Genomic DNA, 23757 nt, shown 5'->3' with positions numbered 1-23757 from the left:
GACAACTTCGTTCTATTAGATGTTCGTGTTCTTGTCCACTAAGCAGGAAAAAGGCAAAATATCTCTAGAGAATGAACACTTAGAAAATAATTTAAAGTATACTCCTATGGGATAGAGGAGCCCATTGCCATTTTTTTGTTGTTTTTATTTAAAAACAAAGTACTGACCAACCTATTGACTTCTCTCTTGCCCTCTTTCTACAGACATTTCTTGAGCACCAACTCTTATGTGTGTAAAGGCCTGTGTTTGGCATTGGGGTTCTGGGCTTTCAGTCAAGCCCTCAAACTTCTTGATACACTACCCCTAACTAATCATTACACATGATAGCAAGTTGTAAGTTCCATAAAAGAGGGATAAATATGATCTTATAGGGCTTTAAAGAAGGGAAAAGGCATATTGGGTTTGGAGAATGAAGTTTCCTTTGGCCGGATACAAAGCGTAAGTAGCTTTTGAATGTATGGAAATGATACAGGCTGTTCCAGATGAAGAGAAGATTCTGAACAAAGGAAGGGGAACTAGATACCAGGGAGAACATGGAGTGTTCTCCATGAACACTCCTCTGTGAAGGAATAGAGTTGGAAGTAAAGTAGGGGCCAGATCATGAGAACTTTGAATGTTGTACTGAGAAACATTTCTAGGCAACCAGGAGCCATGTAAGTTTTTGAACAAGGTTATCAAATGTGTACTGTGGGGGAAAATTAATCTGGCTACATGTACAGGATAACTTGGCATCCCTTTTGAGGGTTCTAATCCTGATTTTGCTGTTGAATAGCTATGTATGCAAGTCACATCCTCTCTGAAACACAGTTTCCCCATCTGTTGAATCATTAGTAATATTTAGCACGCAAGGTGTCTTTGCAGATTAAATGAAATAACAAATTTGAGAACACCTTATAATAGTACCTTACGTATAGAAGGAATTGATACCAAGTACCTTAGAAACTAAAGTATACCTTATATTCATGTTGTCTGGAAATTTGTTATTTCTATAGATAGAACTCTCATCCTCCTTTTCTATTCTTTCTTGACCTGGTCAACACTGATTTATCTTTCTACACCAGGTTCAGAAAGTCACCTCTCCCTTTATGAAGTCCCTATACTTGGCCAGATTGAAAGAGTTCTTGGCTTTTGCCGTATTCTGTGTTTTGCTAGCATTTTATATGAACCTCTGTTATAGCATCTCTTTTCTGTTGTGACTTTTTAAAAGTATTTTTCTACACCAAAGTTTGATTCTGAAACTTTGGTGTATATCACAGTGACCTGGAGGACTTATTACATCACATAGTTTCTGATTTAGTAGATTTGGGGTGGGACCCCAGGTTTTTATTTCCAACAAGCTCCCAGATGATGATAATGCTGGCTTGAGACCTCACTTTGAAGACCACTGGTCTACATAGACAAATTGTGAATTACTCGAGGGCTAAGACTGTATCTTACTCATCTTTGTTTCCTGAGTACTTAAGGTCTGGTACTTAGTAGGTGCTTAATAAATGGGAATGACTATGGTTGCACATTGAATATACTCTGATTTCAGGTGGCCATTAAGCAGATGAATCTTCAGCAGCAGCCCAAGAAAGAGCTGATTATTAATGAGATCCTGGTCATGAGGGAAAACAAGAACCCAAACATTGTGAATTACTTGGACAGGTATGGAGTAGTGGGTCCCATCAGAGGGATAGGGCCTTTGGGACTGACTGGTAGACTGTCAGAGAAGAGGGCGGTGCCAGCACTCAGAACTGCCTCCATTTAAGAGTCTTCTGTGATGCTGAGCTCTCTGTAGGTGACCCTGTGTAATGCTGGACACCTTTATTGCTGGGAAATCCTTCTGTATTAGGCTGAACTCTACCACCATGTAGCTTGTAACAGTTGATCCTATTACTGTTTGTTTTGCCTAAGGGAAACCTACCAGCCCATCTGCCTGAGTCAAACATCTAGGTCCTTAACTCATTTTATATCCCAAGTCTTTCCTTATTCTGCTCATCCTCCTGAATAACTGCTTGTTTGTTTATGTTCTCTTAAAATGCAACGTGCAGAACTAGATGTTTCATTTGAGATCTGACCACTACGGAGAGAGTGGGACTCTTTCTAAACTCAACACAGCTTAATGATTTCATTCTTGTTTTATCTTTTAGGATGTGTGCTTTGACTCCTAGTAAGTTTGCAGTCAACTAAAATTTCTGATTTTTTTTTTTACATAGCTTGCATTAAACTGGAAATACAGAGCTTTTTCACTATCTTCATTAAGTCCCATTTTTATTGTTTTAGCCCATCATTCCAGCTCATCAAAATTGTTTTTCAAAATAGTAAGAGTGGTTGTATATAATATTTGTATTGTGCTTTATTTTGTACTAAGCACTTTCACGAACAGTATCTCATTGTGAGGTAGGGTTTTTTATCCATATTTTACAGACGAGGAAACTGAGGTTTATAGATGTTAATAACTTGTCTAAGAGTAGTAAGCCATAAAACAGCAAAGCAGTGTTTTGAATTTGAATATTCCTAGCACCAATATCAATGCCCTTTCTATTATATCAGGTTCTTTTCTCCGATACCTGAACAAAAAAAAAAAAGTTAAGCTTCTTGCCCAGGGTTCAGAGACATCATAGGTGGAGGTGAAATTGGACTATATCTTGGGCTCTAATTTCTTTACCTCTTATATTGCATGACCAGCTACCTCTTCCTGTTACTGATAGATTTCATAAGGGTGCCTTCTTATTCTGCATCTAAAACACTAGTAAGCTTCAGTTTCCTTAAAAAGGAAAAGAGTTGAACTTTGACATTCCCAACACTGTAAAGAATAAAGCCTTTTTCTTTGAGATGGTTATGTCTCCTTAATGTGGGTCCTGACTGGCTCTGAAGAATCCTCTGAAAGTTAGTACCTTATCATCTCTTTCAGAACTTATTATACAGAGAATATAGCTCGTGCAAACTACTGAAGGCGACAGGGGTTTTAGATTTTGGCTCAGGATATGGAAAAATGAAAGCTGTCAGTAAGGGTATGGCCTGTCTCACAAAATGGTGAGTTACCCATCAGTGGATGCATCTAAATGATAAGACCATGTTATTGAAGGAATTTGTGTTCTGGGAGTAGGATTAAGAGACTTATAGATTTGTTTATTAATCATACCTTTACTGGTATTCCCAGAGGCTTTTACTCTGGAAATCAGAAGTAAATAATGCTATCTTTGCCCTCAAATAGTTAGTTCCTGGTCTGGTATAGAAAAAAGTACACTCTGTAAAATCATAGAAGAGGATCTTAACCTGAGCATTCAGTGAAGGTGTTACAAATGAGGGTCTGTGGTTTTTGTGAGATGTCCCAGGGGGAACTCCATCACATATGGATGAACTCATGGGCAGAACCCTCAGGATGTAATCACCTTCCAAAGGCCCCACCTCCTAATAACATTAGTGATTAGATTTTCAACATATAACTTGTGAGGGACACAAACATTCAGACCATAGCAGTTCAAATCCCCATAGTCTTCTCTCTCAAAAGAGATTGTTGAAGAAACACTTAGTCTGTCATGTTTATTTGTCATGGACATTTAAAAATTACAAATCAGAACACAAAGTTTTATGGAAAGAGCAGTCGATTAGTAGTCAAAAAAATAGGATTCAAATCTTACCCTTTGCTTGAGTACATTTGTTAAAATCTTCCAACAGTCTCCACATCTGTCCAGCAGTGTTCCCAATATCAGGATGAAGATAAGATGATACCACACAGTTCAAGCCAGTGCAAGGAATGTTTTTTTCCCAATCCAGCGTCTATGTCCAAGACTGGCAGAAGACTTTAGGGCTCTAGGCTCACCTTGTTTTTATTTGTCCGATTCTATAGTAAGGAAACATTGACCAGATAGGCTAAGTGACCTTTTTATTTATCATGTAATAGGGTTGAGTGATCCAACCTCTGAGTGAAGCCATCACTTCTAACTCGTGTGAGCCCACAATCTCTCCGGGGATACCTTACTAAATGGTAGCCTTGGCTTATCAGACGGCTTTGGCTCTGTAAGCCGTTGCTAAATTCATTCCATTCTTGAATCACAGACACTCAAAGTAGAGGTCAATTGTCAGCATAATGACTATGTATACAACACTTTGCAGCTTTTAAGGGACTCATAAACATTATTTCATTTAATATTTTTAGTTATCTTTTATTTCATTCATTGATTTATTTAGTAAATATTGGCATTTGCTGTGCTGGACTCTGGGGATAGAGTCTTAAACAAGACCCAATACTTGGTCTCATAGATCTCAGATCTGGTAGGACTCTCTGGGAGGGTTAGTAGCTCTCTCTTCTTTGGGTAACATGGACTGTAAATCCTATCATTGTAAAATGTTTGGATGCTTCTAGAGGGAATCATGTCAGTCTTCCTAATTTTAGAATGTCTTCCTTTGTGTTGTGATGAAATGCAATTTTATTGTATCACTTTAAGCTAGTGATCTTAGTTCTGCCCTTTGGGGTTTCACAGAACATGTATGCTTGGTTTTCTCCAGGAGCATCCTTGAGAAATTCAAAGTTAGTGATTTTGTCCCCCAGATTCTGCTTTTCCCCAAAGTAAAGAATCTTTTACTTTACTTTGTGCTAAGACGTAGTTTCACTCTGTGTATATGCTTTGCCTTTGAAACCCAGTGCCATGGCTCAGAGTACTCTGATTGTTCCCTCTCACCCTTTATCTGTATTCCTGCAGTTACCTCGTGGGAGATGAGCTATGGGTTGTTATGGAATACTTGGCTGGAGGCTCCTTGACAGACGTGGTGACAGAAACATGCATGGATGAAGGCCAGATTGCAGCTGTGTGCCGTGAGGTAAGGCCAAGGGCCAAGCAGTCTTGGGTAGAAAGCTGCCTCCGTATTCCTGTCTCCTGAAGTTCCCTACCCAGTGAGATCTCAGTCTGGGCTCTGTGGAATTGGTAGAAATTAGTGCTGACACTCCTATCATTCCTGTATTGTACCTGTGTTTGTCATTTCTATCACCATGATTTTTTTTTCTTTAAAGATAACTTTATTCTACCCAATGTAGAAAAATTATAAAGTACTAGATAGTATATATTGTAAAAAGTCACTCGTAATTCCAGTCTTAAAGATAACCACTCTAAGCACATTATTATATATTCCTTTATCTCTTTTATCTGGGCATATATTTTAATCATTTTTATTCTGCTTTCTTGCTTTATTTTTGTGCTATAAGGAAAATAAAGCAGAGTAAGAAGGTAGTGATGGAGGAAGTTCTATTTTAGACGGAATACTCAGGGAAGGTTTTGCTATGGATTTGAGTAAACATCTGAATGATATATAAAAGCAAGCCAGCAAAAATCTAGGGTAAAATACTTCCAGGAAAAAAAAAAAAAGTCAAATAGATATTCCCTTTCTCCTCATTGCGATTAAATGTCTAGAATCGATAATATGCTGATGTAAGAGGAAAAAAAGCCCTCCAGAAGGCCTGGACAGTGTCCTCAGGGAATAACCACATTTCATTTCCATTAGAGCAAGAAGATGAAGGGAATATTCAGAGACATTGAGGATATTGGGTGTTTTGCTGATGACAGACTGGAACTTTCTGGTGGCCCAATAATGCAAAAGTAATTGCAGTTTTTGCCATTACTTAAAAAAAAAAAATGCCAAAAACCACAATTGCTTTTGCACCAACATAATAGAAAAGTTAGGAAATTAGGGGAAGCATAGAAGATGAGATGAGGTTCAGAATTTTGTGGGGATGAGTATAATAGTGTGATTGGGGTTTGATGGTACAAGATCTGAAGGCATACTGCTGAAATTATGTAGTTACATATTTAATCAGTGTTAAGAAAAATAAAATGTGAAATCGATACTGCCCTAGAAAATATGGTCCCCTTTGCAAACAACTTTGGGATCTAGAATATTCACAAGTAATTGGAATTAATTAATGGAATTAATACCAGGCTGGGATTCTTAGGGGTTCTGACTTTTTTTCCTTGTTCCACTACTAATGCAGTATTTCTTAACCTTCTTTTCATTGTCTCCTTCTTAAGGAGCCTTTTTCCTAATCATACTCCCTGCCATGAAATTTTAATATCACAGATACATAGGTCAACTGTTTACATACTATGGCCCTTTGGAGGGTCATAAACCATTGTAATACCTAAGATTTTTTTCACCACACCTGCTTACCCTCAGGAACCAAGTTTCACTAGTGGAGAATACATACATACGTATACTTTGGGAAATCATTTTGCCTCATTATTAATCTATAAAATGGAAATCGCAACATTCACACTGTATATACCTTAGGGGTGCTATATGGATGAAAAAGCACTTGGAAAAAAATGTTAATGTTGTATAATAGATGATATTACTATTCTTCAGTTCTAATAGAGATCATCTCCTTTTTAAAACATCTTTACTGAGATATAATTCACCCATTTAGAGTATATAATTCACTAGCTTTTAGTATGTTCATAGAGTTGTACAACCACCATCATAATGAATTTTAGATCCTTTTTATCACTCCAAAGAGGAAATTAATATCCATTAACAGTCAATCCCCATGTCCCCTGCCCTGACTCTCCCAGCCCTATGTAACCGCTAATCTATTTTCTACCTCTGTAGTTTCCCTGTACTGGGCATTTTATATAAATGGAATCATGTAATATTTGTTCTTTTGTAATTGGCTTCTTTTACTTAGCTAGCATTGTGTTTCAAAGAATCATCCATTTTGTAGCATGTATCAGTACCTCATTCCTTTTTATTGCCAAGTAATAGAATGGACATTTGAGTTCTTTCTGTTTTCAGCTGTTATAAAAAATAAAAAATTACTCTATGAACACTTATATACCAGTTTTTGTGTGGAGGTATGTTCTCATTCTCGTGGGTATATAACTACAGGTGGATTGCTGGTCATATGACAACTCTGTACTCAACTTTTGAGGAACTGCCAAACCATTTCTGTAGTAGCTGTACTGTTTTACACTCCTGCCAGCAATGTATGAGGTTCCAATTTCTCAAGATCATTCTTTTTCATCATAATTTCTGACATCCTGAGATGTCTCCACCCTTGTAAGAAGAGCAGCTCTTACATTTTCAGGGAAAACCCAATTCTGGATATTGTTTTATTCTTAATTTAGCCATTGGTATATTCTTAGAAAGTAAAGTATTAGGTTAGGACCATTTAAATAGTATTTTCCTGTTCACTTATATCTTTAGTGTTTTTTAATTGGTAGAAGTTTCTAAAAAATTAGTTTTGGGTCAATGAAAGCAAATTATTGATTTAGTAGAAAAGCTGAGATGATCTCATCTAATTCCCACATTTTATAGATGGGAGTCCAGAATTATATAGTTAGCGGGGTAGCAGCAGAACCAGGCATTTTAATTGTACCATTGTGTCTCTTTGTTACTCATTCTGCCTGTGTACCATAGGTGTTTTCCAAGGTTCTTCTCTTTCTCTTATACCCTTTGCCAGGTTCAACCATTTCTGTAACTTAAACAAAAATCATCTCTTCCCAAATGACTTGTAAATATTTACCTCTGTATGGAAACTAAGAGTTATAAATGCAGTTGCCTACTGGACATTTGTCTTCAGATGTCAAATTCAGCATATCCAAAATAGTACAAAATATCTCCTCACCAAAATAAGATTATCCTGCTAACTTACTGCTTCTAGTATCACTTCCATATGTCTGCTTCCTCAAATATGACCCTTATTTGTTGTTTTCCTCCAGTCTGTCATTATAAGATCCTTTCCATTTTTCTTCAGTAATTTCTCTTGGGCCTTAGGTTCTTTACCAAGGATCTAATTAAAAAAAAAAAAAAAAACCATTGGAGGAACTCCTTTACTTAAAAAACTATTTTAAGGTGAAAGGCAGCATGGAGTGTTAAAAGAATGTTTAGCTGGGAGATGGAAGACTTGGTTCTAGATCTGGCTCTGCGAGTGATTTGGGGCAAGTCCTTTTACTCGTTGGGGCCTTACTTCCTTTATTTTAAAATGAAGAGGTTGAATTAGTTGATTTTCTATTAAGTCTTCTGTATTATATGTATGTCCTTTCTTTCTCCCCCTGCCCACACCACTTCAATAGTGTCTGCAGGCTCTGGAGTTTTTGCATTCGAACCAGGTCATTCACAGAGACATCAAGAGTGACAATATTCTGTTGGGAATGGATGGCTCTGTCAAGCTAAGTAAGTAGGAGCCTTAGGAATGATAATACTTCTCTCCCTGTGGGGCCCTGTCTCCTGTGAGATGGTCATCATATAATAGTAACCACGACACTCACCAAAGGGTCTTTATTATTTCATGGGATATGAGGGCTGTTTTATATTCTTCTATATTAATCATAGGATATCATTTCATTATTTTTTCATTCATGTATACATTTAACAACAACCACAAAAAACTTGGCTGAATGCTTACTCTGTGCTAGGTCCTGTGATGGGCACTGAGAGTACATTTTCCCTACCTTCTCAATCTAGTATGGAAAACATTTAATAGATAATTAGAAAAAAGGGTTTTGCGTAACTTCTTTCATTCAGTTATTCAGCAAACTTTTATTGAATGTCTAGTACATGCCAGTCCTTCTAGGGATATGAGGACAAGTAAGAAGATATAATCTGTACTCTCAAAGACTTCCTAATTTAAATAAATTTATAATTGCAATATAATGTGAAAACCACGGCAGGTAGAACATTTTGTTCAAAGGTGTAAAGACCAGTAGACCAGAAAAACAGGCTATGTTATGGGTGGATGGGCAGTTTATGGAAGGACTGCTAGCAGCCCTGGGCCTGGGGCATAAAAACAGGGCCATGCTTAGTCATAGGTGACTGGGGTTTAAATCAAGGACTCGTGCCCAAGAAATAAGGCAAGGACCTCGTTGCCATATTTGAGAATATGAGAATGGTTTTTCAAGAACAAAGCAAAACTGGGACAAGCAATCAAGACCAAAATGGGCAGCTTGGACTTTAACACTAAGTCCCCTGGTTTAAGGAGAGATAGGAGGCCAGAGATGGTGTTTCTTATATTCCTCCTATTTCTCTTCAGGGTTCAATAGGAAATAGGCTAGGAGCTAGACATGAAGGTGGCAGTCAAGTGACTTTGGAGAGACAAAGGATAGCAGAGCTGGAAGTCAGGCAGATCTTGTCACCTACGTGTAGGCACACAGTCAACACTTACTGAAGTGAGTGTATATCCTAAATGTATGTTCTTTCTCTTATTTTTCTTTTCTAGCTGATTTTGGATTCTGTGCACAGATAACCCCAGAGCAGAGCAAACGGAGCACCATGGTGGGAACCCCATACTGGATGGCACCAGAGGTTGTGACACGAAAGGCCTATGGGCCCAAGGTTGACATCTGGTCCCTGGGCATCATGGCCATCGAAATGATTGAAGGGGAGCCTCCATACCTCAATGAAAACCCTCTGAGAGTGAGTGTTACCATTCCTATTTCAATTTATTTGGGCTGTTGTCTCTAGTCCCAGGAAATAAGAATCCAGGCTATTCTCTATGGCTTTCAACCTGGAGATCCCTTTTCTGGATACAACTAGTCACTGTTAAACTTAAAATATAAATGGTCAAAGAAAAGGAATATTAGAAGTCACTCATTCATTTATTCAACAACTATCTGAGTCCCTTTCAAGTGCAAGAAACTATTCTAATGAAAATAAAATAAATTAATATGTAGTAACAGATGGTAAATGCTGTGAGAAAAAGCAAAGTAAGGAAGTTAAGAGAGTAATGGAGGAAGAGGTGTGCTATTTTAGAGCAGAGAGGGAAGTTCTCTCTCGTAAGTTATTTTATTCTGCAGAGTTGGGAAGTCATTAGAGGGTTTTGAGCTGAGGAGTAATGTGATCTGATTTATGTTTTAAACAGATCATTTTGGCCGCTTTTATGGAAAATAGACTGCGAGAGACTGTTGTAATAGTTCAGAGTGGTGGTGTCTTGGTAGGAGTGGAAGTGAGAAGTGGTCAGACTCAGGAAATGTCTTGAAGGACTAGCTGACAGGATGAACTGAATATTAGAGAAAGAGGAATCAGCAATTACTACACGATTTTTGGTCTGAATTGCTGAAAAAATTCAGTTGCCATCTGTTGAAATGGTGAAGACCATACTTAAGTTGGGTAATTAAGAGTTGGTTTTGAATGTGCTGATTTGAAGTGTTAATTAGACATTTAAGTGGAGCTGGGAGTAGAGTTTGGCTTAAGAGTCTGGAGTTCAAGGGTGAGGGGTCAGGACAATAATCATAAATTTATTAGTAGATAATATATAGTTGGTATTTAAAATCAGAGGTAGATGAGATCACTCACCTAGAGAATGAGTACTGTTAAAGAAAAGAGATTTGAGTACTGAGCTCTAGGTTATTCCACTGTTTACAGGTTGGAGGAACTAGCAAAGTAGACCAAGGAATGGCCTTTCTAGTGTGAGAGAACAGAGAAGTGTCTTGGAGGTGAAGTGTCCTGGAGATGAATAGAACAGTGTGCTTCCTGAAGGAGGAGGAGGGTAGATTATGTGACAAATGTGATTGATAGGTTAAGATGAAACTGAGAAATGAACATTGGATTTGCCAATGTAGAGGTTCTTAATGACCTTAACAATCAGTTGTCAGTAGAGAGATGGGGATGAAAGTCTAATTAAATTCATGAAAGTGGAAGAAGAGGACGTTGAGATGGCATGTATAAACAGGTTTTTTTTCTCTTAAAGGAATTTTGCTGGGAAGGGTAACAAAAATGGAACACTATCTTAAAATGGAGTCAAGGGAGGGTTTTTCTAAAAGATGTCTGTGTGCTAATGGGAATGATTTAGTGGAGAAGAGGAAAATGGTCATGTACAAAAAGGAAGTGACAACTATAGAAGTGATATCCTTAAGTCGATGAGAGGGGTTCGATCAAGTACTGAAGTAAAGGACATTAGATTAGCATGGACAATTTATCCCTTGTAACAGAGCATATCAACACAGATGCAAATAGGTTGGTAATCTTTGTGTGGGCAAATGTGAAATTTATTCTGATTGCTTTTATTTTCTCATTTATTCCCACCTCCCATCTAGTGCAGGAGTTCCCTGTGCACTGTTGCTGGTAGGTGGTCATCTACATGCTCATGTCATCCTTGGATATCTCTGATTATTGGAAATTGCTTCAGTGCACCAAACTGAAACTACCTTCTGTAGTTTCTATCCTTTGGTCCCAGCTTTGCCTCTGACTCCACATGCAACATATTCTTCCCTGCCTTAGAATGGCCTTGCAGAGATTTGAAGATAATAATTGCTGGGATATGTTGGAAACAAGACAGAGTGATCCTAGACACACACACACACACACACATATTTTTTTTTTGAGACAGAGTCTCACTCTGTCACCCAGGCTAGAGTGCAATGGTGTGATTTCAGCTCACTGCAACTTCCACCTTCCAGGCTCAAGCGATTATCCTGCCTCAGCCTCCTGAGTAGCTGGGATTACAGGCATCTTCCACCATGCCCAGCTAAGTTTTGTACTTTTAGTAGAGACCAGATTTCGCCATATTGATCAGGTTGGTCTTGATGGTGTCGAACTTCTGACCTCAGGTGATCCACCCACCTCAGCCTCCCAAAGTGCTGGGATTACAGGAGTGAGCCACCACGCCCGGCCCTAGACATATCTTTTTATGTTTCTGTACCTTATTTGTGAAGTGAGGATGATAATTCTTGCCCAGAGTTAATTGTGGCCATTAAATTAGTGCTTATGTAAGTACTCTTTGAATTAAGTGCTGACTGATTGTAAAGATTTGGTCTTACTGTGTTTTTCTTTACCTTTCCCAGGAGATGCTTCATTTAGGGGACCAAGGTGGCAACAGTTTTCACTTATATTTAATACTCCTTTCCTGCTAGAAGAGATCAGTTCTTGGATGACTGAGGTGAAGGCACCAGGAATAATTTCTGCCAGTAGCTGGGCAGATGTTTCAACAGGCTAAATGGATAATAAACCCTTCAGATGTGTAAGCAAGAATAATAATAAAGCCGGGCATAGTGGCTCACATCTGTAATCCCAGTACTTTGGGAGGTTGAGGCAGGCGGATCACTTGAGTCTAGGAGTTCGAGACCAGCCTGGCCAACATGGTGAAACCCTGTCTCTACTAAAAATACAAAAAGTAGCCGAGTGTAGTGGTGGGCACCTGTAATCCCGGCTACTTGCGAGGCTGAGGCAGGAGAATCGCTTGAAGCCAGGAGGTGGAGGTTACAGTGAGCGAAGATCTTGCCACTACACTCCAGCCTGGGCGACAGAGCGAGACTCTGTCTCAAAAAAAAAAAAAAAAAAAAAAAATAATAATAATAATAATAAACCCTTAGGTCTGTAACATATTTCGTAAGTTTACAAAGTACTTTCAAATACACTATCTTATTTTTACAGATATGTGAGATGGGCATTATCATCATCCTTACTTTACAGATAGGGAAGTTGCACATAGTCTCATGGCCTTTAAATGTTCAGCCTGATCCTTAGGTCATACTCTTTCCAGTATATATACACAGCTGCTACGTTGCATCCTAGAGCATAAAGCAGCTGACCATATTTCTAGAATGTGTATATGGAGAACAAGAGAGAGCCTCAGTTGGAGTTCAAGGTGATTCACCATTTTTATTGCCAGGCCTTGTACCTCATTGCCACCAATGGGACCCCAGAACTTCAGAACCCAGAGAAGCTGTCAGCTATCTTCCGGGACTTTCTGAACCGCTGTCTTGAGATGGATGTGGAGAAGAGAGGTTCAGCTAAAGAGCTGCTGCAGGTAACTGTCCCTGTGCAGGGAAGCACCTAATTCAGGGAATCACTAAACCAGGCCTTTTTTACTTCATGTTTGTCTGTAAGGTACTGGATATTATAGAACTAGGCTTCTCTTTTACCATTTCCTACCCTCACTCTGTTCCTACTGCTCTAACTTTTATCCCTGGGGCTTTGCTTATTTATTTTCTTAGCCTCTTTCTCGGCCTGTTAAAACTCTACACATTCTCCTAGGCTCAGTTTACAGTCATTTTCTGAGCACCTATTGAGCTTTGCTTGTAGCTTCCTTCCTTCCTTCCTTCCTTCCTTCCTTCCTTCCTCCTCCCTTCCTCCCTCCCTCCCTCCCTCCCTCCCTCCCTTCCTCCCTCCTTCCTTTTCCTTTCCTTTCTTTCCTTTCTTTCTTTTCTTCTTCCTTTCCCTTTCTTTTCTTTCCTTTTCCTTCCTTTCCCTTTCCTTCCTTCCTTTCCTTTCCTTTCCTTTCCTTTCCTCTCCCTCTCCCTCCCCCTCCCCCTCCCCTTTCCCTTCCCCCCTCCCTTACTCTCACCTCCCCACAGGGTCTCACTCTGTCACCCGGGCAGGAGTGTACAATGGTGTGATTTTGTCTCACTGCAGTTTTCCTCTCCTGGGTTCACTCAAGTGATCTTCCCACCTCAGCCTCCCAAGTAGCTGGGACTACAGGTACATGCCACCATACCGGGCTAATTTTTTAAAAAGTTTTTTGTAGAGACGCGGTTTTGCTGTGTTAGCTAGGCTGGTCTCAAATTCCTGGGTTCAAGCGATGTGACCACCTCGGTTTCCCAAAGTGCTGGGACTACAGTTATGAGCCACCATGCCCGGCCTGCTTGTATCTTTCATTAGCACATCCTTTGTTCTGTTTGAATTAGTCTGGCAGAGTTTGTTTGAGTCTTGTTGAGAAATGGCTCTCTGACATCCAAATCTTACGCAAGTTATATTTTTGCTGGGATTAGCTCAAAGGATACATTTTTAGCAAAGGAACATACGTTTATTTTATTTTATTTATGTTTTATTTTTTGAGACAGGATCTCTGTCTGTTGCCCAGGCTGGAGTGCAGTGGTGCAGTCATGGCTCACTGCAGCCCCAGCCTCCCCAGGTTCTGCTGATCCTCCCACTTTAGCCTCCAGAGTAGGTGGGACTACAAGCGTGCACCACCATACCTGCCTAATTTTTATATTTTCTGTAAAGACAGGGTTTTGCCATGTTGCTCAGGCTGGGCTCAAACGATCTGCCCGCTATAGCCTCCCAAAGTGTGGAATTACAGGCATGGCATGAGCCACCATGCCCATCCATGGAACATAAGTTTAGAAGATAATTAGTGAGTATGGCTTTTGGAGTTTATACTTTCTTCACTGGAAATCCTCAGATAATGGCAATGATACTCTACTTGTTGAGAGTGAGATTTTGCCAGTTTGTGGAGAAACCCGGAGTCAGGGGTTTACCAGGCCTTTTATACTCCCACCCCCCTAATCCTGATAATTTTACATGGTTGAAAAAATTGCCTTTAGCAGGCCACATCATTTGTATTTAACATATTTGTTTCCAGTACAATTTCTTATAACAAGTGTTCTTTTATTGTATTGCCCACTAGTGATTTAATAGTAAGTATCATGTGCAACTTTATGAAGGCATGCACTGTCATTTATTTTCGTATTATAAAGCCCAGGAGTGACAGAGCAGGGCAGGGCAGGGCAGGACCTAGCATACTGCCCTGTGTTAATTATGAATCTTTCCTACTGGATTATAACCTCTATTTTATTAATCCCTGAGTTTCTTGTTTTACCTAGAACCTGACTCAGGATAGGTACTCAAAAAATATTTATTGAATTGAATGAAATTGCTGGAAGAACCTACATTGGAATATCATCCTCTGGAACATATTTATCATCTCTTTGTAATTGAGGTTACTGATTATGGAGTACTGGCCTATTAGATATGAGATCTGGGTTCTGCCAAGTGTAACCCATTAGTCTCTAGTATCTGTTGGGACTGAAAGTCTCTTAGTACAATGTAGGACCCCTTTTGCTGTTCATGAGAGTTGTATTCTGCAAACTGTAGGCACTGGGAAATGTGTAAATACGATATGCTAAGCCTGTGATTAGTAAAGATACCATTCTTAATTAAGTACCAAACTATAGTTCTTGAAAGGTTAGTGCCCTCTAAAGTTTTCTTCCTGATACAGTAATATAACTAGTAATAAATGCATTATATTGAATCTTTACCATATTTTAGGCACTAAACACTTTATATATTTAGGCACTAATAAGCACTTTATATATTGTCCTTCACAACAACTCTATGAGTTATAGGTTCTGTTATTCTCATTTTTACAGATGAGGAAACTGAGGTTTCAAGTATTTAGTAACTTTTCCATGATAGCTGATATGTGGCAGATCCAGGATTTCAGCCTGTTTGGCTCCGAAGTGTGTATGCTCTTGGCCACTGCTCTTACAGGCTCAAAGAGTATCACAACTGGAAAGCCCTTAGGGCTCATCTAGTCTGTTTTGTTTATTAGACAGAGAAGGAAACTGAGGCCTCCCAGTTCGGTGTTGGATCATGCTGCTGTCAACTTAGGGGAATTGTAGAAACATGTGATCTGAGAAAGCTGGCTTTTTAACTTGATCGTGTACATTGTAAATATTGAAAACCATGACTTTGAGAATCGTAAATCATAAAAGCTTCACATCTGTTTCTCCTGTGAGAACACACTTATGGACAGAAATACATAGGATGATATATATTGGAATTCCTATCTTCATGATTTAGCTAGGATCTTTTATTCCTTTCATAGTAATAGTACCTTCTTGTTCTCAGTAGCTCTTTATACTATCTCTGTCCCAACAGAAGTTGAAAAAATTCTCAGCAAAGAATATTGTATATATGTTTCCCTCTCTTTGTGTGTGTGTGTGTGTGTGTACATACATATATACAATATGACTAATCAAGGGAATTAGAAGTATGGCAGAAGAATCAGATATGTTCATGTGAGTTGAATAATTATGCTTAGAGGTCAAATTTGGTTCTCAATTTCCTGGTAGCCAGGGCAGAAAAGGAAATGTGATAGTTCCTACATTTTTTATCAAATAGAAGAAATATCCTACATCTTTAAGACACAAAGCTTTTTTACTACTAAATGTTTAAAAACAAAAAAAAACAAAAAACACCATTTTTGGTTAAGAGGCTCTGAGAATTACATAAGGAATTGTTAGGCCAGCCATGGTGGCTCATGCCTGTAATACCAGCACTTTGGGAGGCTGAGGCGGGTGGATCACTTGAGGTCAGGAGTTCGAGACCAGCCTGGACAGTATGGCGAAACCCCGTCTCTACTAAAAATACAAAAATTAGCCAAGCATGGTGGTGGGTGCCTGTAGTCCCAGCTATTCAGGAGGTTGAGGCAGGAGAATTGCTTGAACCCGGGAGGCGGAGGTTGCAGTGAGCTGACACCATACCACTGCACTCCAGCCTGGGCAACAGAGTGAGACTCTGCCTCAAAAAAAAAAAAAAAAAAAGAAGGGAATTGTTTTCCGTAACAGTTTTACTGAAAATATAGATGAAATTTTCATATATTTTCTCCTAAATAGTCATTAAAGGTTGAAGGTATGGCCCAAAGTACAGCGCAGTGAAAGTGATTTGGGAAAGGACCAAGCTACTGAACTTTTTACTAAATGAATTAGCATTATTGGATTTGAGGATAGAACAATAAATTCCTAGATCAATTCTCCTAAACTGTAGTATTGCAATATACTACTGGGTCATGATCTCTCAATACCTTCCCCAGAGGTAATTATTATTCTGATTATCACCATGGTTTAGGCTTACCTCAGAAGAAATGGAATAAAACAATATGAACTCGCTTGTCTAGCTTCTTTCCCTTAACATGTCTGTGAGATTCAACCCATTGTCAGTGTACCAATTACTTATTTTATTGCTGTGTAGTTTTCTGTGTAGTATTATATGAATATAACACTATTCATTTTTCCATTCTCTTGGACATTTGGGTTCTTTCTGGTTATTGGCTATTATAAGCAAATCTTCTATGAACATTTCTGTGTGTATCTTTTGGTGGCTATACAAACTCATTTCTTTTGGGAATATACCTAGGATTGTAATTACTAGGGTATAGGTAGATGTATGTTTATCTGTAAGTAGATGCTGCCAAACAGTTTTCCAAAGTGGTCTGTTTTAAGATGTCCTTCAATTCGGGGATGATCGGAAGCTTTCCACATAGCACCCTTTACAAACAAGGATGCCCTTATGTCTTGTAACGCTTACTGGGGAAGAATGGTAAACAGTCATGTGTCTTTTGCTATTTTTCTCCTTTCTAGCATCAATTCCTGAAGATTGCCAAGCCCCTCTCCAGCCTCACTCCACTGATTGCTGCCGCAAAGGAGGCAACAAAGAACAATCACTAAAACCACACCCACCCCAGCCTCATTGTGCCAAGCCTTCTGTGAGATAAATGCACATTTCAGAAATTCCAACTCCTGATGCCCTCTTCTCCTTGCCTTGCTTCTCCCATTTCCTGATCTAGTGCTCTCAAGACTTTGATCCTTGGAAACCATGTGTCCAGCATTGAAGAGAATGGCAACTGAATGACTAATCAGATGATGGCCACTTCTAAATAAGGAATTTCCTCCCAATTCATGGATATGAGGGTGGTTTGATTAAGAGTTTATATGAATAAATGTTTCTAGTCTTCCATACGGCAAAATCCTCACCTCCTTCATAACCATCCCCTATAATTAATTCTTGACTATATAAATTTATGGTTTGATAATATCAATTTGTAATCAGTTGAGATTTCTTTAGTGCTTGCTTTTCTGTGACTGAACTGCCCAGACACCTCATTGTACTTGAAAACTGGAACAGCTTGGGAATGCCATGGGGTTTGATAATCTGCCAGGGACATGAAGAGGCTCAGCTTCCTGGACCATGACTTTGGCACAGCTGATCCTGACATGGGAGAACAACCACATTTTTCTTTATGTGTGCTTCTAGCAGCTGTTTGGGAGGACCTTGACCCAATAGTGTTCCCATGCTGTTTCTTGTGAAATGCTCTCGGCTATGTAGCAGCTTTTGATTCCCTGCATACCCTAGGCTGCTGCCCCTATCTTGTCCCTTGTTTATAACATTGAGAGGTTTTCTAGGGCACATACTGAGTGAGAGCATTGTTGAGAAGTCAGGGGAAAAAAGGTGACTACTTTTAGAGCAAGGCTGGGCATCAGCACCTGTCCAGCTCTACTTGTGTGATGTTTCAGGAACTCAGCCCCTTTTTCTACCTGGGGTAAGGAGCTGAAAGATTAACTTGGATCTTCTAATGGTCTAATCTTTTGGTCACAATACAGAGTCTCCAGATTAGAGACTGCATGTTAGTTCTGGATGGATTTGGCGGCCTGACATGATACCCTGCCAGCTGTGAGGGGACCCTGTTTTTAAGATGCATGGCCAAGCTCTCTGCCAATGGAAATGCTTACACTGGGTGTTGGGGATGTTTGCTACCTCCTGCTATTTTTGTGGTTTTGGTTCTCCCACTATGGTAGGACCCCCAGCCAGCATTGTGACTTGTCATGTCAGCCCCATTGACTACCTTCTCATGCTCTGAGGTACTACTGCCTCTGCAGCATAAATTTCTATGTCCGTCAATAAAAGGAGATGAAAGTATTCTATTGGAGTATGCCTTTTTTCTTTTGTTCTCTCTTTCCTTTTCTAATTTTTTATATGAAATAATGAATAGTTTCTTTCTGAACAATTTGAGAGTGGTAAGTTGCAGATAGGATGCCCCTTTACCACTATATACTTGAATGTGTATTCTTTCTTTTTAACACTTTTATGTTAAATATAAATTAAGATAAATGGGCCAAAACCATTTGTATTGTTTAAAGAATAATTATAAACACACTTGTATCCATCAAATCAAGAAATGGAACACTGATAATAAGAACCTTCTCTATCTTGTCTTTCCCTTTCTCATTATAGCCCCCACCCAAGAGGTAACCACTTGTCTTGACTTTTATTTAAATAACTTTCTTGCTTTTCTCTATACTTTCATCACATTCAGGTGTGTTCCAATACAAGTTGATTTTAGTTCGGCCAGTTTTTGAACTTTAAATAAACATATCATAATAGATACGTTCTTTTGTGCCTGTTATTGTTTCCACTCAAGATTATGTTTTTAAGATATATGTACCTAGTTTGTGTGTAGCTCTAGTTCATTTATTATTCCGGCTGTAAGCACTTGAGAGGAAAGTTTTAACTTGTCCAAGATGAATTCTCTGAGGACTGGCCTTCCAAAGGAGTTGGCTTTCTGCAGAACTCTGTCATAATGGACTACAGCCAACTGCTCAAGGCAGCCATACCTGGTAGAATTCTCAGGTGGCTAATCAGGCCACGGGTCTGTCACATCCTACAGCTACAACCATAAGGCTTGAGCCCCAGCTCTGATCACACCAGAGAAAATGCTACTCAAAGATGGCACAACAGAGCTAGAGGCCAGTGTTCTGTTGTGTGGTTTTACTATTGGATCACAGCACCTAATAACTACTAGAGAAGATGTGGTGCTTCTTAGGTATGCAAAATATAATCCCCATGGCTCAGTGCCTGGAGTCCTTCTCTGGAGTATGATATCTGGGCCCTACTACATTTCTTTGCCCCAGAAGGTGATGGACATTAGAGTTTCCACACTCCGGCTAATGTTCTGTAACCACATGTTTCCACCAATAAAGCAGGCTCTAAAAGGTCTGGAGTGGATACTGCCTTATCAGCTGCCCTTGTCTGCTTCATAATGGCAGCAGTAACTGGGTATTATGGAAACCAACCAAGGAATTAGAGAACCAAGATTCACCTTGGGTGAGAAAATGCCCTCTTGGCACAGGACAGCTGGCCAACCATATTCAAGGACTGGGATTGTGGGTCACTGACCGGTTGCAGAAACAAAACCTGCCAAGCCAAGGAATTTAAGAGTTATATTCCTGAGAATGGAGATCTAGGGGTGGGGGATATCACCCAGGATGGTATTCCAAGGTTGTTTTTAAGAACCTTAGAGTCACCTATGAGGAGACTTCCACTGCAGGAAAGGCTGGACGACTAGCTTTGATTAAGTTCCTGAGAAGCTTAGATTCACTGTGAACCAGAGACTTGAGGTAGAAGTTGGTGATGATCTCTTCAGGGACAGAATTCTGTGGTTACTAATGACCTTGGAGGAAGCTGTCTCCCAGGAGGGGTTCATTGAGAGTAAGGCTGAATCAGTACTGGATGAATTTTAAACTAATCATGTGGAATATGTCCCCCGATGACATGCCCCTTGTGTAAAGAATGGCATATGACCTTACCTGAGCAGAGCCAATCAAATGGGACCTTCCCTGATGTTCCTCCCTTGGCTGTGAGTGAGGAGCAGCTTGAGATGTCAGTGTTACTAAGGTGTTGCTCTTTCCTAAAAAGCAAAGATTAGGAAGGCCTAAAGAGGTGGTCTATGTGAGATGCAAAAAAGATATCTAGTACAGTAGTCCCCACTTAGCCGCTGCTTCACTTTCCGTGGTTTTAGTAACCCACAGAACAATAAGATACTTGGAGAGAGAGAGAGACCACATTCACATACGTTTTATTACAATGTATTATTATAACTGTTCTATTTTATTACTCTTGTTCATCTCTTACTGTGCCTAATATGTTAACCTTTATTATAGGTCTATGTATAGGAAAAAAAAAAACATAGTATATACAGGGTTTGGTACTATCCATGGTTTTAGACACCCATTGGAGGTCTTGAACATATCTCCTGCAGATAAGGGGGGGCTACTGTGTAAGGTATTGGCTTATGTGATTACAGAGACTAACTCTTGGGATCTGCTCCACAAGCTTGAGACCCAGCAAAGTTGGTGGCATAGTTTGAAGGCCGGAGAGCCAGGGAGCCAATGGTGTAGACTCCAGTCTGAGTCTGAAGGACTGAGGACAGGAGCTGTGAGGGCAGGAGAAGATCAATGTCTCAACTCAAAACAGGCAGACAGCAAATTCAACCTTCCTTTTGCCTTTTTGTTCCATTCAGTCCATCAGCAGAAGGGATGATGCCCTTTTATGCTGGGGCGTGCCACCAGCTTTCCTCAGTCCACCAAATCAAGTGCACCCCTCTTCTGAACATACCTTCACAGACACAGCCAGAAGTAACAGTTAACTAGCCATCTGGGCATCCCATGTCCCAGTCAAGTTGACTCATAAAATTGTCACCCTTCAGGGCCGGGCGTGGTGGCTGATGCCTGTAATCCGAGCACTTTGGGAGGCTGAGGCAAGAGGATCACAAGGTTAGGAGTTTCAGACCAGCCTGGCCAACATAGTGAAACCCTGTCTCTACTAAAAATACAAAAAAAAAATTAGCTGGGCATGGTGGCAGGCACCTGTAATCCCAGCTACTTGGGAGGCTGAGGTTGGAGAATCGCTTGAACCCTGAAGGCAGAGGTTGTAGTGAGCCGAGATCACGCCACTGCACTCCAGCCCAGGCGATGGTGTGAGAATCTGTCTCAAAAAAAAAAAAAAATTGTCACCCTTTTTAACCACAATTTTAGGTAAAAGAGATATCCCTTAGGGGAGACCAACTATGTTGACAGCTTTTTTTTTTTTTTTTCTTTTCGAGATCAGGATCTCACTCTGTTGCCCAGGCTGGAGTGCAGTGGTGGGATCTCAGCTCACTGCATCCTCCACCTCCTGGGCTCAAGTGATACTCCCACCTCAGCCCCGCAAGTAGCTGGGACTACAAGTATTAGCTACCACACCCAGCTGATTTTATTTTATTTTATTTATGATTATTATTTTTTTTTTGTAGAGACAGGATTTCACCATGTTGCCCATACTGATCTCAAACTCCTGAGCTCAAGTGATCCAGCCACCTTGGCCTCCCAAAGTGCTAGGATTACGGACATAAACCACACACCCGGCCTGAGCTGACGGCTGTTATGCTATGGGGTAATGGCTTTTAGATCAAGGGGTCAAAAGTGATGAGACTGGTGACCCCCAATGTTGTTTTATTGGGGAAAAAATCCCAAAAGGTACAGGAGTGCCTCCATGCAGTTGCTGAAAGGACAGGTAACAATTAGACTAACAGTTTATGGGTGAGATATAGAGAATGCTAGCTGATGGTATAGCCCATCCAGGAGACAGGAGTGATGAGAACCCAAAGATTGCACCCTGATTTTAAGACTGTGATGGTAAACTGGTAAGTTTGATGAGGACTAAGGAATCATTAATGATCACCCCTCTGGATTCGTAGAGTTGTCTGATTCATTAGGTGTTAAGACAGAAGCATTGGTTGTCCTGTGAACTTTCCAACACAATTTAGGCTCTGTAGGAATGACTGTTTACTACTAGGATGTCTAGATATCCATTCAGACAGTGGATCATGCCCAGGCATCCTAACACAACACATTCCTATATATTTTACTGCCTGCAGAGTATGAAGGCAAGAGAACCCTGAAACTCTATTCATAGACACTTGCAGCTTGTCTAATTCTATATGTCTTGAATACATTTATTGCCTGCATTAGTTTTCTATTGCTACATAACAAATTACCATAAACTTTGTGGCTTAAAACAACACAGATTATCTGATAGTTTCTATAAGTCAGAAGCCTGCACAGCATGGCTGAATTTTCTGCTCAGGGCCTCATCAAACTGAATGAAATCCCCCAGGTGTTGGTTCAGGCTGTGGTTCATGTGGAGCTGGGAGTCTTCTTCCAGGCTCACTGGTTGGTTGTAGAATTCATTTCCTTATAGATGTAGGACTAAGGTCTTATTTTCATGCTAGCTGTCAGCTGGGGACCACTCAGCTCCTAGAGGATGCCTGCAGTTTCTTGCCACATGGCTCCCATAGGTAACTCACAAAATACATGTTTGTTTTCTTCCAGGTCAGCTAAAATATATCTCTCTGACTTTGCTTCTGCAACTAGCCAGAGAAGACTTTTTTTTTCTCCAAGCCCTTTAATATTCACTTAAACAGTTGAGGCACAAGCAGTAATAAAACTACATTTTTTTTTGAGAGAGTCTTGCTCTGTTGCCCAGGCTGGAGTGCAGTGGCACGATCTCCGCTCGCTGCAAGCTCCGCCTCCTGGGTTCACACCATTCTCCTTCCTTAGCCTCCCGAGTAGCTGGACTACAGGCGCCTGTCACCACACCCAGCTAATTCTTTTGTATTTTTGGTAGAGACAGGGTTTCACCGTGTTAGCCAGGATGGTCTCAATCTCCTGACTTTGTGATCTGCCCGCCTCGGCCTCCCAAAGTGCTGGGATTACAGGCATGAGCCACTGCACTGGGCCCTAAAACTGCATTTTTTGCATTACAAGAAGATTGTGTATGCTATGTGCATGATATACCAATTTTCTAATCTCTTCTGCAATGACATTTCATTAACACTCTGGTCCACAGGTTGATTTCATAAAGTCAGAATGGCAGGCAGGAAGTTGGTAAAATAAACTTACTGAGAGGCAAAAGGAACCAAACATTTACTGACTGCCTACTATGCACGCTCCACTAGGTTTTACACATGTTACATAAATGTGAACCTAAATTCTAGTTATCAGTTAACAGGCCAGCATTGCTATGGCCAGTAAGTCTATGTTTTAAATGTTCTTTCACCTTAAGTACGAATTGTGGAACAAAACAATGGATCTTTGCCCAAAGAAGCATGTCAACTGTTGCACTAATACATTATTCCCATTTCCAAAGTTTTTGTTTTTAGTAAGTGTGCAACATTAACACATGGAAACATTCAAGCTGTTTATTACTCCACTGAAATTTGGGATTTTTTCGTTCTCACCTGCTGAGCACCATTTGGCCAGCATCACTACAACGACCTGATTCTATCACCTTGTAAAACTTAAGATGGGAACGGATAGTGTTTGGTGATTCCATTTTTGGGAAAAAAAAGTGCTGATTTTTTCTTTAACTTGACACAGCTAGCTTTAAAAAGTAGTACCTCATTTTAAAGCACCAAAGTTGTCATTTAAATAAGAAAATGTACTTGGCTTAATGAGCTATAAAATGAAGATA

General features: G+C 40.0%; 1 protein-coding gene across 11 annotated transcripts in view; it reads left to right on the top strand.

Annotated features, from left to right (window-relative positions):
• The window catches only part of PAK1 (p21 (RAC1) activated kinase 1), a 147977-nt gene extending 129593 nt beyond the window's left edge, over positions 1-18384 (top strand). For 6 of the 11 annotated variants that reach the window (XM_050757472.1, XM_050757478.1, XM_050757483.1 and 3 more), the window contains 6 exons: positions 1535-1647; positions 4689-4806; positions 8049-8148; positions 9191-9387; positions 12581-12718; positions 17052-18384. In XM_050757472.1, coding sequence (XP_050613429.1) covers positions 1535-1647; positions 4689-4806; positions 8049-8148; positions 9191-9387; positions 12581-12718; positions 17052-17138 — 753 coding nt within the window. In that variant the 3' untranslated portion in view covers positions 17139-18384. Of the gene's footprint in view, positions 1-1534; positions 1648-4688; positions 4807-8048; positions 8149-9190; positions 9388-12580; positions 12719-13323; positions 13390-17051 lie in introns of all 11 variants that reach the window. The other 5 variants (XM_050757474.1, XM_050757473.1, XM_050757482.1 and 2 more) reach the window with 2 other exon arrangements.
• The last annotated feature ends 5373 nt before the right edge of the window (positions 18385-23757 follow it).

This window comes from Macaca thibetana, chromosome 14 (assembly GCF_024542745.1).
Source record: "Macaca thibetana thibetana isolate TM-01 chromosome 14, ASM2454274v1, whole genome shotgun sequence".
In the NCBI taxonomy this organism is placed as follows: domain Eukaryota; kingdom Metazoa; phylum Chordata; class Mammalia; order Primates; family Cercopithecidae; genus Macaca; species Macaca thibetana.
The sequence above is the reverse complement of the archived record's forward strand: the minus strand, read 5'-3'. Positions and strand labels throughout refer to the sequence as shown.